The sequence below is a fragment of the Lissotriton vulgaris genome, chromosome 3_1, assembly GCF_964263255.1.
Source record: "Lissotriton vulgaris chromosome 3_1, aLisVul1.2, whole genome shotgun sequence".
Classification (NCBI taxonomy): domain Eukaryota; kingdom Metazoa; phylum Chordata; class Amphibia; order Caudata; family Salamandridae; genus Lissotriton; species Lissotriton vulgaris.
This window is the reverse complement of record NC_141689.1, coordinates 326276252-326288684: the sequence shown is the minus strand read 5'-3', so window position 1 is coordinate 326288684 and position 12433 is coordinate 326276252. Positions and strand designations below refer to the sequence as shown.

The window sequence follows — 12433 nt, the reverse complement described above, 5'->3', positions numbered from 1 at the left end:
CCCACTGCACGCGGTCACGCAGCGGCAGCCATTTAAGGCAGGGAGGGAGGGAGGAGCAGCTGGGAGACGGGAGTGGGCGGCGAGGGGGCGTGGCCACAGGGGCAGCAGCAGAAAAGAGCGGGATACAAAACAAGGGGGTTAGGAGGGGGAACGAGCGGGTCAGGAGTATGTCAGAAAACTGTTACAATGGACACACAATTCAAGAGACAAAACGCCAGAGTACAGTGCAAACCCAAGTGGTCACAGCGGTGAGCAGCGTCAGTCGGGAGTACAGCGGGCGCAAACTCGCGTTTACGGCAGGTAATCAGCAGGTGGAGCTGTTTGGCAGCAGGGGGGTGACCTGGCCTGCAAGCAGGGTCAGAGGTCACTCCTGCTGTCGAGCAGCGGCCGTCATATAAGGCGGGAGGGTGAAAGGAGCAGCTGGGAGGTGGGAGCAGGGTGGCGAGGGGGCTTTGCCACATGGGGCAGCGGCAGAAAAGAGCGGGATACAAAAGGCAAAAAGGGAGGGTGTGAGGGGGGAACGAGCCAGTCAGGAGTATGTCAGAAAACGGTAACAAAAGTACAATGGCGTGGCCGCAGGGGGCAGCGGCAGAAAAGAGCGGGATACAAAACAAGGGGGTTAGGAGGGGGAACGAGCGGGTCAGGAGTATGTCAGAAAACTGTTACAATGGACACACAATTCAAGAGACAAAACTCCAGAGTACAGTGCAAACTCAAGTGGTCACAGCAGAGAGCAGCGGCAGTCGGGAGCACAGCGGGCACGAACTCGCGTTTACGGCAGGAGCAGGTAATCAGCAGGTGGAGCCGTTCGGCAGCAGGGAGGTGACCTGGCCTGCAAGCAGGGTCAGGGGTCACTCCTGCTGTCGAGCAGTGGACGACATTTAAGGCGGGGATGGAGGGAGGAGCAGCTGGGAGGCGGGAGTGGGGCGGCGAGGGGGCGTGGCCGCATGGGGCAGCGGCGGAAAAGAGCGGGATACAAAAGGCAAAAAGGTGGGTTGGGGGGACGAACGAGCCGGTCAGGAGTATGTCAGAAAACGGTACAAAAGTTACAATGGACACACAATTCAAGAGACAAAACACCAGAGTACAGTGAAAACCAAAGTGGTCACAGCGGTGAGCAGCGGAGGCGGGAGCACAGCGGGCGCGAACTCGCGTTTACGGCAGGAGCAGGTAATCAGCAGGTGGAGCTGTTCGGCAGCAGGGGGGGTGTCCTGGCCTGCAAGCAGGGTCAGGGGTCACTCCTCTGTCAAGGGTGCAACCATGTTGCCATACCCCTTGACAAACCTACTGTAGTACCCTGTGAGTCCTAAGAAGGCCCTCACCTCTGGCTGGGTTTTGGGGGGTTCCCAAGCCAGGATGGTTTCAATATTGGGTTGTAGGGGCGCCACCTGGCCGCTCCCAACTTGGTGTCCCAAGTACACCACAGAACCCTGCCCGATCTGGCACTTACTCACCTTGATCGTGAGGCCTGCCTTCCGCAGTGCCAACAACACTTCCCAGAGATGGCGCAGATGTTCCTCCCAAGTGACACTGAACACTGCAATGTCATCCTGGTAGGGGGACTGAACTCATCCAGCCCAACCAACACCTGGTTGACCAACCTCTGATAGGTGTCAGGGGCATTCTTCATCCCAAAAATCATAACCCGGAACTGGAAATTCCCATCTGGTGTGGAGAATGCTGACCTCTCCTTTGCCCCATCAGTCAAGGCGATCTGCCAATACCCAGACGTCAAGTCAAACGTGCTGAGGTACCGTGCAGCCCATAACCGATCAATGAGCTCATCAGCTCTGGGGATGGGGTGCGCGTCGGTCTTCGTGACCGAATTTAGCCCACTGTAGTCTACACAGAACCGGAGTTCGGGTGTTGCACCCGGCGCTGCAGCCTTTGGGACCAAGACCACTTGGCTGGCCCAAGGTCTGCTGGAGGACTCAATCACCCCTAGTGCAAGCATCTCCGAGACCTCCTCTTTGATGCAAGCCCTTACCCTGTCAGTTACCTTGTAAGACCTGCGCTTCACAGGTAAGCTGTCTCCTGTATCCACATCATGGACGCACCAATCTGTGACACTAGGAACCAGAGAGAACAGATCAGAAAACTGTCCCAGCAACTGGTGGCAGTCATTCGGTTGCACAGGGGTCAGGGTGGAAGAGAGGTTAACACCATCCACTGACCCATCTTGCTCTGTGGCCGCAAGGAGGTCAGGAAGAGGCTCAGTCCCCTCTTCCATTCCAGCATCTGTCGCCAAGAGCATGCCCACTTCAGACCTTTCTAAGTGGAGCTTAAGGCGGTTGACATGCAGGACCCTCAATGGGTTCCCGGCAGACTGCAAGTCCACCAAGTAGGTAACTGGACTCTTGCGGTCCACAACCTCAAATGGTCCGGTCCATTTATCTTGGAGCGCACAGGGCTCCACTGGGGCCATGATCACTCTGTGCGCACAATAAATAGTCGTAACATAACATAACATAACATAACATAACACTTTCTGACCAGGTTGAAGCTCTACCAGAGTACAATTCTGGTCGCACCACCGCTTCATCCCCTCCTGGCTGGCTTCCAGATTCGCCTCAGCGAGTTGCCTGAAGCGCCTAGTCGGGTTCCTGAAGGCCAGCATATAGCTATATACATGCCTGGGGAGGTTTCCTGGGAGATTGCTCCCAGCCTTCCTTGACCAAACTCAGAGGTCCTCTGACCGGGTGCCCATAGAGAAGCTCAAAGGGACTGAACCCTAGAGATTTCTGTGGCACCTCCCGGTATGCAAATAACAGGCATGGTAAGAGGACGCCCCACTTACGCCTCATGGGTTCCTCAGGACCCATATTCATGCCCTTCAGGGTTCAGTTGAACCTTTCATCCAACCCATTTCCTTGGGTGTGGTAAGGAGTGGTGAACTTGTAAGTTACCCCACACTCCTGCCACAGGGACTTCATGTACTTAGAAATGAAGTTTGTTCCCCGGTCAGACACAACCTCTCGAGGGAATCCTACTCGTGAGAAAATTCCCATCAGTGCTCGTCCCACCACGGGGCCGTCACAGTCCCCAGAGGTATGGCTTCCCGGTACCGGGTGGCATGGTCCACCAAGACCAGGATGAACCTTTTGCCCAAGACTTTCTTTGGGTCCAGTGGCCCCACAATGTCAATCCCCACCCACTCAAAGGGGTTACTGACCATAAGGAATGGCTGGAGAGGAGCCTTCTGCTTCCTCCGACTCTTTCCACTTGCCTGGCAAGTCTGACAGGTCCTGCAATGAGTGTCTGAACTCTTGCGCATTTGGGGCCAATGAAAGTGGGTGACAAGCCTCTCAAAGGTATTGTCCCCCAAATGTCCTGCCAATGGCACATCATGAGCCAGCTCCAGTAGGAAGGCTCTGAAGCGCTGGGGTACCACCAGCACACGGGCTGACCCAGGCTCAGCAACCTTAGGCTCACTGTACAGGAGACCATTCTCCCAATAGATCCAATGTGACCCAGACTGATCACCTGCTGCCTGGCTTGTAGCTTGCTGCCGCAAGCCCTTAAGAGAAGGGCATTCTCTCTGCTCCCTGCAGAATTCTTCCCTGGAGGGGCCTCCTTCTTGGTGCCAAAGGGTCAGCTCAGGCAGGTCCCCCAGTTCAGCTACTCGTTCCCCGGTAGGCTCCAGGGCATCCCCCTCAGGGTCTACCTTCTCCTGGGCCGTGGGTAATTCAGGGGCCGGTTTCCCGCGCCCCCTGCCACTTCTCTCTAAGGCAGGTTCCTGGGCCTCCCTCGCAGGCTCCAGGTCCTCTTGAGCACCCCTACTGGTTGCCATTGACCGGGTGGCCACGCACGCCCAGTCAGGCAGACCCACCATCCTCAGGTGAGTACTTTTCTCTACCTTCTCCCAGGGTGAGTTCTCCAAATCGTTCCCCAACAAACAGTCAATAGGCATGGCGGGCCTCACAGCTTCCTGAAGAGTACCAGAGACCCGCCCCCCACTCAAACGGAACCTGAGCCATTGGACAATGACGCTCTGTGCTGTCGGCGTTAACAACTCGGCGGAATACATGTAGAACAACCTGCTCTTGAGACACCGGGTGACACCTGACAGCTGTCACACTGGCTCCTGTGTCTCTAAGAGTCTCCACCTTTTTGGCCATTGATGGTCACCCACTGCCTATTTTTCTTAGTGTTGTTGGTTCTCTGGGACCACCTCGCAGTCTCCTAAAGAGACAAGGGACATCTCTGCAGTACGCCACCCACCTTGGACATCCACCTCCTCCCCAAAGGCTACACTAGCCATCTGCCGGGGCAGAGCACCAGTGGGTGCTGGTTTACCAAAAAGGCGGCACCTGATATCAGTTGCCTTATGACCCAGGTCCCCACATCTGTAACATTTTGGGGGTCCCTGTGGAACAGGATTACCTGTCGGGACCACTGGCTTTTTTCTCAGGGGGAAGCTGGGAACCTTTCCCTTGGTTCCCTTGGGAATTACTTTGGGGCCCTCTGCGGAACTTCCACTGTTTACCCCTGTTCCCCCCACTCTTCTGCTGGGGACCCTGCCCACCTTTGGTTGAGTCTTCCACGTGACCCTTGTGGTCCCTGGTACTGACCCAGCAGTCTGCCTCCTCAGCAAGCTTCCTAGGGTTAGTCAGCTTGCTATCAATAAGTTGCTGGCGTAGCTCTGGAAAACAATTACCAGACAAGTGCGCCCATGCAATCAAATCCAAGAGACCTTGAAAATCATTAACTTTGCTGCCCTTTACCCAACCATCAAATGCTCTACAACAGAAAGTGACATACTCTACCCAGGTACTATTTTCTATCTTTTTGCACTTCCTGAACCTCTGCCTGTAGAGTTCAGGGGTCAAACCATACCTAGTCATGAGTGCCTCTTTTATGTGGCTATAGGAATTATGGACTCCAGAAGGCAAGTCCAACAGTGTATCACGCCCTTCACTAAGGAACATTACCCACAACCCCGCTCCCCAATCTCTCTCAGGGACCCGGTGGGAAGACATGGCTACCTCATAGGCTCTGAACCACTGCCCAATATCATCATCATTCTTAAAAAACTCCTTTACCACATCTTTGGGGATGTACAGTCTACCTTCCACAGGTGCTGACGGCGTGCTGCTACCAGAGGGAGTAATCTCTAGGCTCCTGGCTTTCAGATCCAACTCCCTCAAAACTTTGTCATGCTCCAATTGCAATCTCTTTTCCTCTAGAGCCATCTTCTTGCTTTCTAGCTCCAGTTGCCCATTCAATTTGAGCTTCGCCATCTCCATTTCATGCATCCTGTTTTCTTTTCTGTCTGCCAACTCTTCTGGGGACAGACCTCGGGCAGAAACACTGCTACCCACTGGGGAGGGCGCACCCCTCCTCTCAGGACCCAGTGGCCCACCAAGATGCTCCTCTGCATCCTTATCATTCAATAAATCACCAGGGGCATTCCTTGCTTCCACCCAGGCCCTCAGGGCATTGTGGTATTGCTCTTTTTTGGAGATTCCGGCAACTGAAATTTTAAACTTTTTGCAGAAGCTCGTGAGCTGGTTGTTGGTGTAGCTTTTTAGTTTCTCTTCCTCCTAATCAAAGTCAACAGATGCAATGGATGCTGCCTTTTCCATCCTGACTGAACCAGACACGATTAAAAAATGGAGATCTCTGGCAAAAACAAGTATCAGAAGTACGTGGCTGCATTATGGTCTGCACTCACTAAGTAGTGTTCATCAATAACTGTACATGAGTCACAAATGCAAAATTCGGAATCCTTTTCGCTTGACTTCAAATATTAGAATTGGGGGTCTCTGGTTGGCACAGGTAGGTACTTGTGACGAGCAGGAACCCTCTCCTCTAGTCAGGGCTAGGGAATTACTCTCTCAAAATAACCCCTGCTCACCCTCTAGGCAGCATGACGCATCAGTCAAGGCTTATTTCAGAGGCGATGTAAGTTAAGCAGTTGTGACCACATACAGTAACCCAGTGACAACACTACAAATGGACACCACACAGGTTTTATATAAAAAATAAATATACTTTATATAGAGTTATCACAAGACCAATAAACGACAAAAACAATCCACAGTACTGTTAAGTTTCAAGAGTTCAGGTTAAAAAGGCTTAATTCAAGGTTCTGTGCGAGTCAGTTGCCTTGTCCGGCTACAGCGTTGCTGGAAAGAACACAGAGTCTAACAAATCCAGCGGACCACGGCAGTCCGGGCCCACTCAAATGTCGACAGACTCAATCACAGTACCTTTTCCTTGAGGCCGCCGGCACGGGTGTGCGAGCCAGTTCCGGGGTTCATTGCGGTGTAGAAAAAGAAAGCGTTGCAGGTCACGTTGTCCCAGTCGCGGTGCAGGCTACGGCTCATTGACGGCGTTGAGACGGAGTCGGTGAGCTCAGAGCTTGCGTTGTTCGAGGCAGACGTTGCTTGTTGCGGTGCTTCCAGCTTTACGGTGCGGCGACAGAGCCAGAGTTCGGGAGCTGGTGTCGGTCAGTTCGGACAGCGGTGCGAGTCGGGTGGTGCGTCACAAAGTGTGCAAGGCGGTGCCCAACTCCGGTGCGGTCACAGGACTCGAAGTCAGCAGCAGTGACCGCGTCGGTCAGACCAGTTCGATTCGGTGTAGCGAGGCGTTGCATGTCACGGTTTCCTTCCTGTCCCGGTGCAGGCTACGGCTTGTTGACAGCGTCAGGACGGAGTCGGTGAAAGCAGAGCTTGCGTTGCTTGAGGCGGACGTTGCTTGGTGCGGTACCTACAGGACACCGTGCTAGTCGTGAGAGTTGGTCACATCTCCCTGCCTCTGTAGCCACTTGTTTCCGGCAGCAATTCACAAAGGCTGGTGAAGTCCACTGGTCCTGGGACTTCGGTCAGGGAGCAAGCTCTCTTCCAAGCCCTTGGAGATCTTTGCACAAGTTGAAAGAAAAGTCCACAAAGTCTTTCTCCTTCCTTTGGCAGCAAGGCAACCACTGCAGGCCAATCCCCCAAGCAGCACTCCAGCTTGGGAATAGTCTCTCCTCATTTTTTTCAGGTTCTTTCTCCTCAGCAGAGGGTTTAACTTGTAAGCCCAGGAGTGATCTCATTTCATGGGATCAGGGCCCCACTACTTATACCCCAAAATCCTTTGTTCTCTAAGGGGAGAGGGGCCTGTGCCCAGTTCAAGCCAGTTCTGAAGTACTCTGTTTACCAGACCTCTCCTTTCCTTTCACCACGCAGGGCAGGCACATCGACGCCCCACAGGAGGTGGAGCCAGCATTGTGGAAGGCAAGTACAGTCCAGGAGCACTTTGTTGACAGTCTTCCTTCTCTTCTTTCAGTGTGCAGGGCAGAGACATCAGACACATCACAGGGGGAGGAGCCAGCATTGTAGAGGGAAGGCCCAGCCCTATTCAGGTCCCAGGTGCAACTCCTCCCTCCCATCTAGATGCAGATCTCCCTATACACCACCAGGCTGCCCCAGCCTGCCTCTTGGAATTCCCCAGTCCTGTCACACACAAACCCAGACAAGGAATACACAACCTCGCAGAGGCGGGCTCAAATGGTTAGGCAAGCAAATACCTACTTTCTAAAAGTAGTATTTGCAAAAACAGAATATTAAAAAAAGCTTTACTAAAAGATGTCTTTTATTATTCTGAGTCCAGGCATACTAAACTCGGATTTCTACCATGTTCCCTGAGTCTGCTAGGATTATAACCATGTAACAATCCAACAGCCCATTCTGACCTATGGAGAACAGTTAGCCTTGCAATCGTGAAAAACAAAAATGGCTGTAATTCACTATCAGGACATGCCATACACATCAGGGCTTGTCCTACCTTATACTTACAATGCACCCTGCCCTTGGGCCTACCATAGGGGTGACTAATATGAAGAAAAGGGAAGGTTTTGGGACTGGCAAGTGGGTTCACTTGCCCAGTCAGCATGACAGTACCAGACTGCACGCAGGCTCTGCAATGGCTAACCTGAGACATATTTTACAAGGCCGCTTCTGTGGGTGGCACAACCAGTGCTGCAAGCCCACTAGCAGCATTTGGATTTACATGCCCTGGGCACACTCCGTGCACTGTACTAGGGTCTGACAGTAAACCAAACATCCAATCATGGAAGCACTAATCAACATATCAATTTACAGTAGGGAGCACTCGCACTGGACAGCAGTGGCACAGTGCCGAAAGCATCTAACACCAGCAAAAACACATGAGGCAACAGCAAAAAATGGAAGTGAGACCCATGCCAAAAGGTGCCAAGTCTAACAAGGACCAAATAGATTACGTTGAAAACATAAATCCAGTAATGCCTGCAAAGTACAAGGAAAGGTACTGAGGCGTGAATAGGAAATGCCACAAATGTTATAAGGCTACAGTATCTGCTTTATACAATTAAGTAATAAAAAGCAAGCATTCCAGCATTCTATTAGAAGCTGTCTGACTTTTCTGTTGGAAGAGATCTTAACTTGACAGTGAGTGTAGCTTTAACAACTTTGGCAGAAGCAGTGCCTTAAATGGGTCAGTACTGTCCAGCACTTTTTCATTTTGAAAGAGAGAGAGTACCAGCACTTCTCAAGAGAAATGAAATACCTTTAATTGGAGAGTGCCAGCATTTCTCAGAAACAAGCAGGTACTCTGGTTCAGAGTACCTGCACTTCTGTTTTTCCATTTTAAGCACTGGGTAGAAGTATTGTAAAGGCGTGCCGCCAGGGGAAGTTAACAAAAAAATAAGTTACTCACAAAAGTGAATGATCACAGTAATTCCACATTGGGAACTGATAAGAGTCCCTTTTTAAGATATATTCAATACAAGAGATTCCACAAACACAAGGTAAGCGCTGTGCAGACAAAACCTAAAAAAGCCTATGATGCAGATAGTGCTTGTGTGGCTTGGTGCTGCATACTTTAACACCAGTAGTGAAATGTCTTCTATGGGAATCTTCTTGCGAAGTGTAGCCTATTGCTGTTGTTTGGAAGAAGTGAGAAATTGAAAATATATTTGCCTTAAGTTGATAAAACAGAAGTATTCTTCAGGATATTTCGTGAAACCTGCATCGGAGAAAGTTTGCCTATCATCACAAACTAGACCATACTAGCGAGGCACGTTTTCGCCAGGTACTACAATAATTCGAAATTACATTTTTTTTCTTTTGCAGTTTTTTATAGCGCGAACTCAACAAGGAGCGCGAACTCAACCAGGGGCGCTCTACACGAGCACTAGTTACGTTACAAGAATACATTCATTTAATTATGTTGGGCAGAGAGTGTATCAATTCATTAGATAAAGAAACCAAGCTCATTTAATGCGGTTTCAATTTAATAGGCATACGAGATAACAAACACCTTACTCTAGAAATGGGGACTCTGTATGTGACCAGTAGAGGGAGACGTTTCCCAATTAACCCACCAGTTGTGCGAGGCTTATTAGGCTTATGCACCTTTCCACCAATGACTGCCCACGTCGTTCAGCAGCGCCGAGAAGTTTCCATAGTAACAAAACACTGGCATGTTTAGTTCAATATCTACTGGACACATGTCAATGAAGCAGCCATCTTGTTTAGGTAATTGAGATTCCTACTTTAGCGAAAGGCAAACAAATTAGATGCAAACCCCAACAGAAACATACACAGCTTAACGATTCAACGAGGGAACGTTTGTAATGAAATGCAAATAGATCTGTATTGTTTTTCCTGCTACTTCATTTGTTGTGATCCGTATGTGTAAACGAAGAGAATACTGCTTTCCCTAGGGAAAAGAATGCGAGGCAATTACCAATCTATTCCACTTTCTACGCCTAAGTACAAACCCCAGGGCTACCCTTTTAGACATTGACTCTAGTGTCACAGCAGCCTCGCTTACACGGAGAGAGTTTACACCATTCTGAAAGGTGTTTGTGTTCTGGACACCGGCTGTCTCCACGTTGGAGAAGGCAGCTCGCCATGTCCTCCATCGCCTCACTCACCCACAGGCCGGGATAGCCGCAGCTCCTCGTTCAGCCACTGGCACATTATCTCCGACATGATGTGCTTGCCAGAGATACAGCGGGCGCGGCGAAGATTTTGCCCAGGTGTCCAGTGCGGTAAAAAGGCACCAGAGTAACCCAGTGCAGAGAGCCGCGTCTCGTTACCAAGGTGATGGGTGATAAAGAGCTGGGCGTGAGAGAGCTGCCTACCTCCTTCACGAGATGGTGATTTAGCTCACAGCGCCCTCTGCTGTTTGCCAGCGGCACCTTCAGCGTTGTCAAGGCGACAGATTGATACTGCCATCAAATACAGTGACTTTCCCATTACAGTTACAATTACATAACCCCCAAGTGTGCTTCATTCACATCGTTACCGCCGTGGCTTTCCAATACATTAATCACAGGTGTAATTAGAGTTGCTTCATATTTTACAGAAAAATACCGTAGATGATGAAAGGACCTTGAGCTGGTATTTGAATAAGCATTTCTACCCCATATAGTCTTTTAATTTAACAAGGCAACTCTGCCTGTTCGCTTTTGTAATACTTTTAGATTAGTTAGTTCAATCTCTACTTTCCTACTTGTATTTTCTACGTTAAGCTAATATCAAACGGGAAAATACTAGATGTTGATGGTCTACATTTATAAAATGGTTCCGATAAAGAAATACTAGACACTTTAAGGATAATTTTAGTGGATTCTTCTATAAAAGAAACAATAGCCTTGAAGTTGTCAGCTTTTTAGGTTACCAGTTGAGGTAAAATAATCACAACTTTCTTCTACCGTGGACCAGAAGAACGTAAATCTTGCAGACACAAAATAACCACTGGGAGTACTGTCGGTCCAGGTTCATGCATATTGCAAATTGCATTAGACCATAGCTGGTAACTTTTCGACTGCTTATGTGTGACATTCTCATTTTTTCCGTGTGCACTGTGTGAGATTTTGAGCAATGTGAGCTCAAGCAATAAAGCCAATTTGGAAAGATAAATTTCTGAAAGGAACCTCTTTTAGGCAATGAGAAGCTCTAAAAACTGCTGCAAACTCACAGAAATCGAAAGACCCTAACATTCTTCACATTTCTAATATGATCAGTGTATTAAATGGATAGGTACCGTCAGGCACTGAGAACCTGTACTTCTTTAATTTAAAAGGTAGAGTATCTGCACTTGCGTGCAGGAATACAATAGTTTTAAAGAAAGAGTGCCTCTGAGGGCACCTTTCTCACCATTAACAGTTGTGCAAGTATATTTACATTAACATATAACATGTGAATGCATTTTTTTTATTTTCCATGTTTAAACTGACCATAGCAAATGTAGGCTTGTATTTTGAAATGGCTACCACCTGCTTGCCATTTTGCTCTATGTCATGCATCTTTCTTAATTCTAGGGGAAGCTGACTCAGCAATCTCAAATAATGCCCCGGTTACTTACCGGTAATCTTCATTACTCCAAGTCCATGTCTTCCTCGCCACAGTAATCACAAATGAGCCTCTGGCTCCACACAGAACTCCAAGTACAAAAACAGCGCTCTAGTCTCCCTCTCCCTCCTCCAAGATGGCCCCCAGTGGCTCCAGCCAATCCCATAAAGGGACACAGAAGCACCAACACGACCTGAAGAACCAAGCCGCAGACATGAAGCCACCACCAGGGCCGGGAGGGAAGGCAAACTATACTGTGGCGAGGAAGACATGGACTCGGAGTAATGAAGATTACCGGTAAGTAACCGGGGCATTACCTCCTCGTCCAGTCTTCCTCGCCACAGTAATCACAAATGAGCCGATACCAAAGCAATCAGCTTCATGTAAGGAAACAGACCACACTAGCAGTGTAGTGAAAATACATTTTAATATTCAGAGGTATAGCAACAAAAAGGAAAACCTCTCAAGGAACCCCACCGACAAAACAGAAGAGGCAAAAGAAACAGAACCCCCACCCCCAACCTGGAGGCGGTAATGGGACATGAAGGTATGCGGGGAAGACCACGTAGCAGCCCTGCAAACATCCTCCATGGACACCCCTTTGAAAGAAACCCAGGACACAGCAACAGACCTGGTGGAACGACCCTGAACAGGAAGTCTGGATAATGTTTCACGTATTGCATTTTGGAAGACCTCAGCAGCTACGGATATGCTGAAATACATTCACTTGAATCTTTGCAATTCCAGGTGTGTGGTGAAAGTAGTGAAATACCTGCTTCTTCGGCCAGGGGTGGCTGCTGATACCGCCATTGAGATCCAACTTTGAGAACCACAGTCAGCCATTCACATGCGCTATGATGTCATCCATGGTGGGCGCTATGTGGCGCTCACGTTTGATTGCGCAATTCAGGAGACGCATGTCAATGTATACGCGTATGTTTCCTGGTTGTTTTGATTTCTCTGCTATCACAATTGGGGAGACTTACTGTGTCAGTCCCAACACTTTTTCAATCACCCCCTGCTTCTTGAGCTTGGCAAGCTCTTTCTCCACCAGGGGTTGGAGGTGTAAGGGGACGCTGGGATAGTGAAACGCCACTGGTGTGATG

At 49.7% G+C, this 12433-nt stretch overlaps 1 protein-coding gene across 1 annotated transcript in view; it reads right to left on the bottom strand.

The window, feature by feature from the left end:
• Positions 1 to 10064, bottom strand: part of SPEF2 (sperm flagellar and cilia associated 2) — a 1087451-nt gene extending 1077387 nt beyond the window's left edge. Inside the window, exon 1 of the mRNA XM_086960525.1 lies at positions 9905 to 10064. Coding sequence (XP_086816651.1) covers positions 9905 to 9962 — 58 coding nt within the window. The 5' untranslated portion in view covers positions 9963 to 10064. The remainder of the gene's footprint in view (positions 1 to 9904) is intronic.
• Positions 10065 to 12433: the final 2369 nt, after the last annotated feature.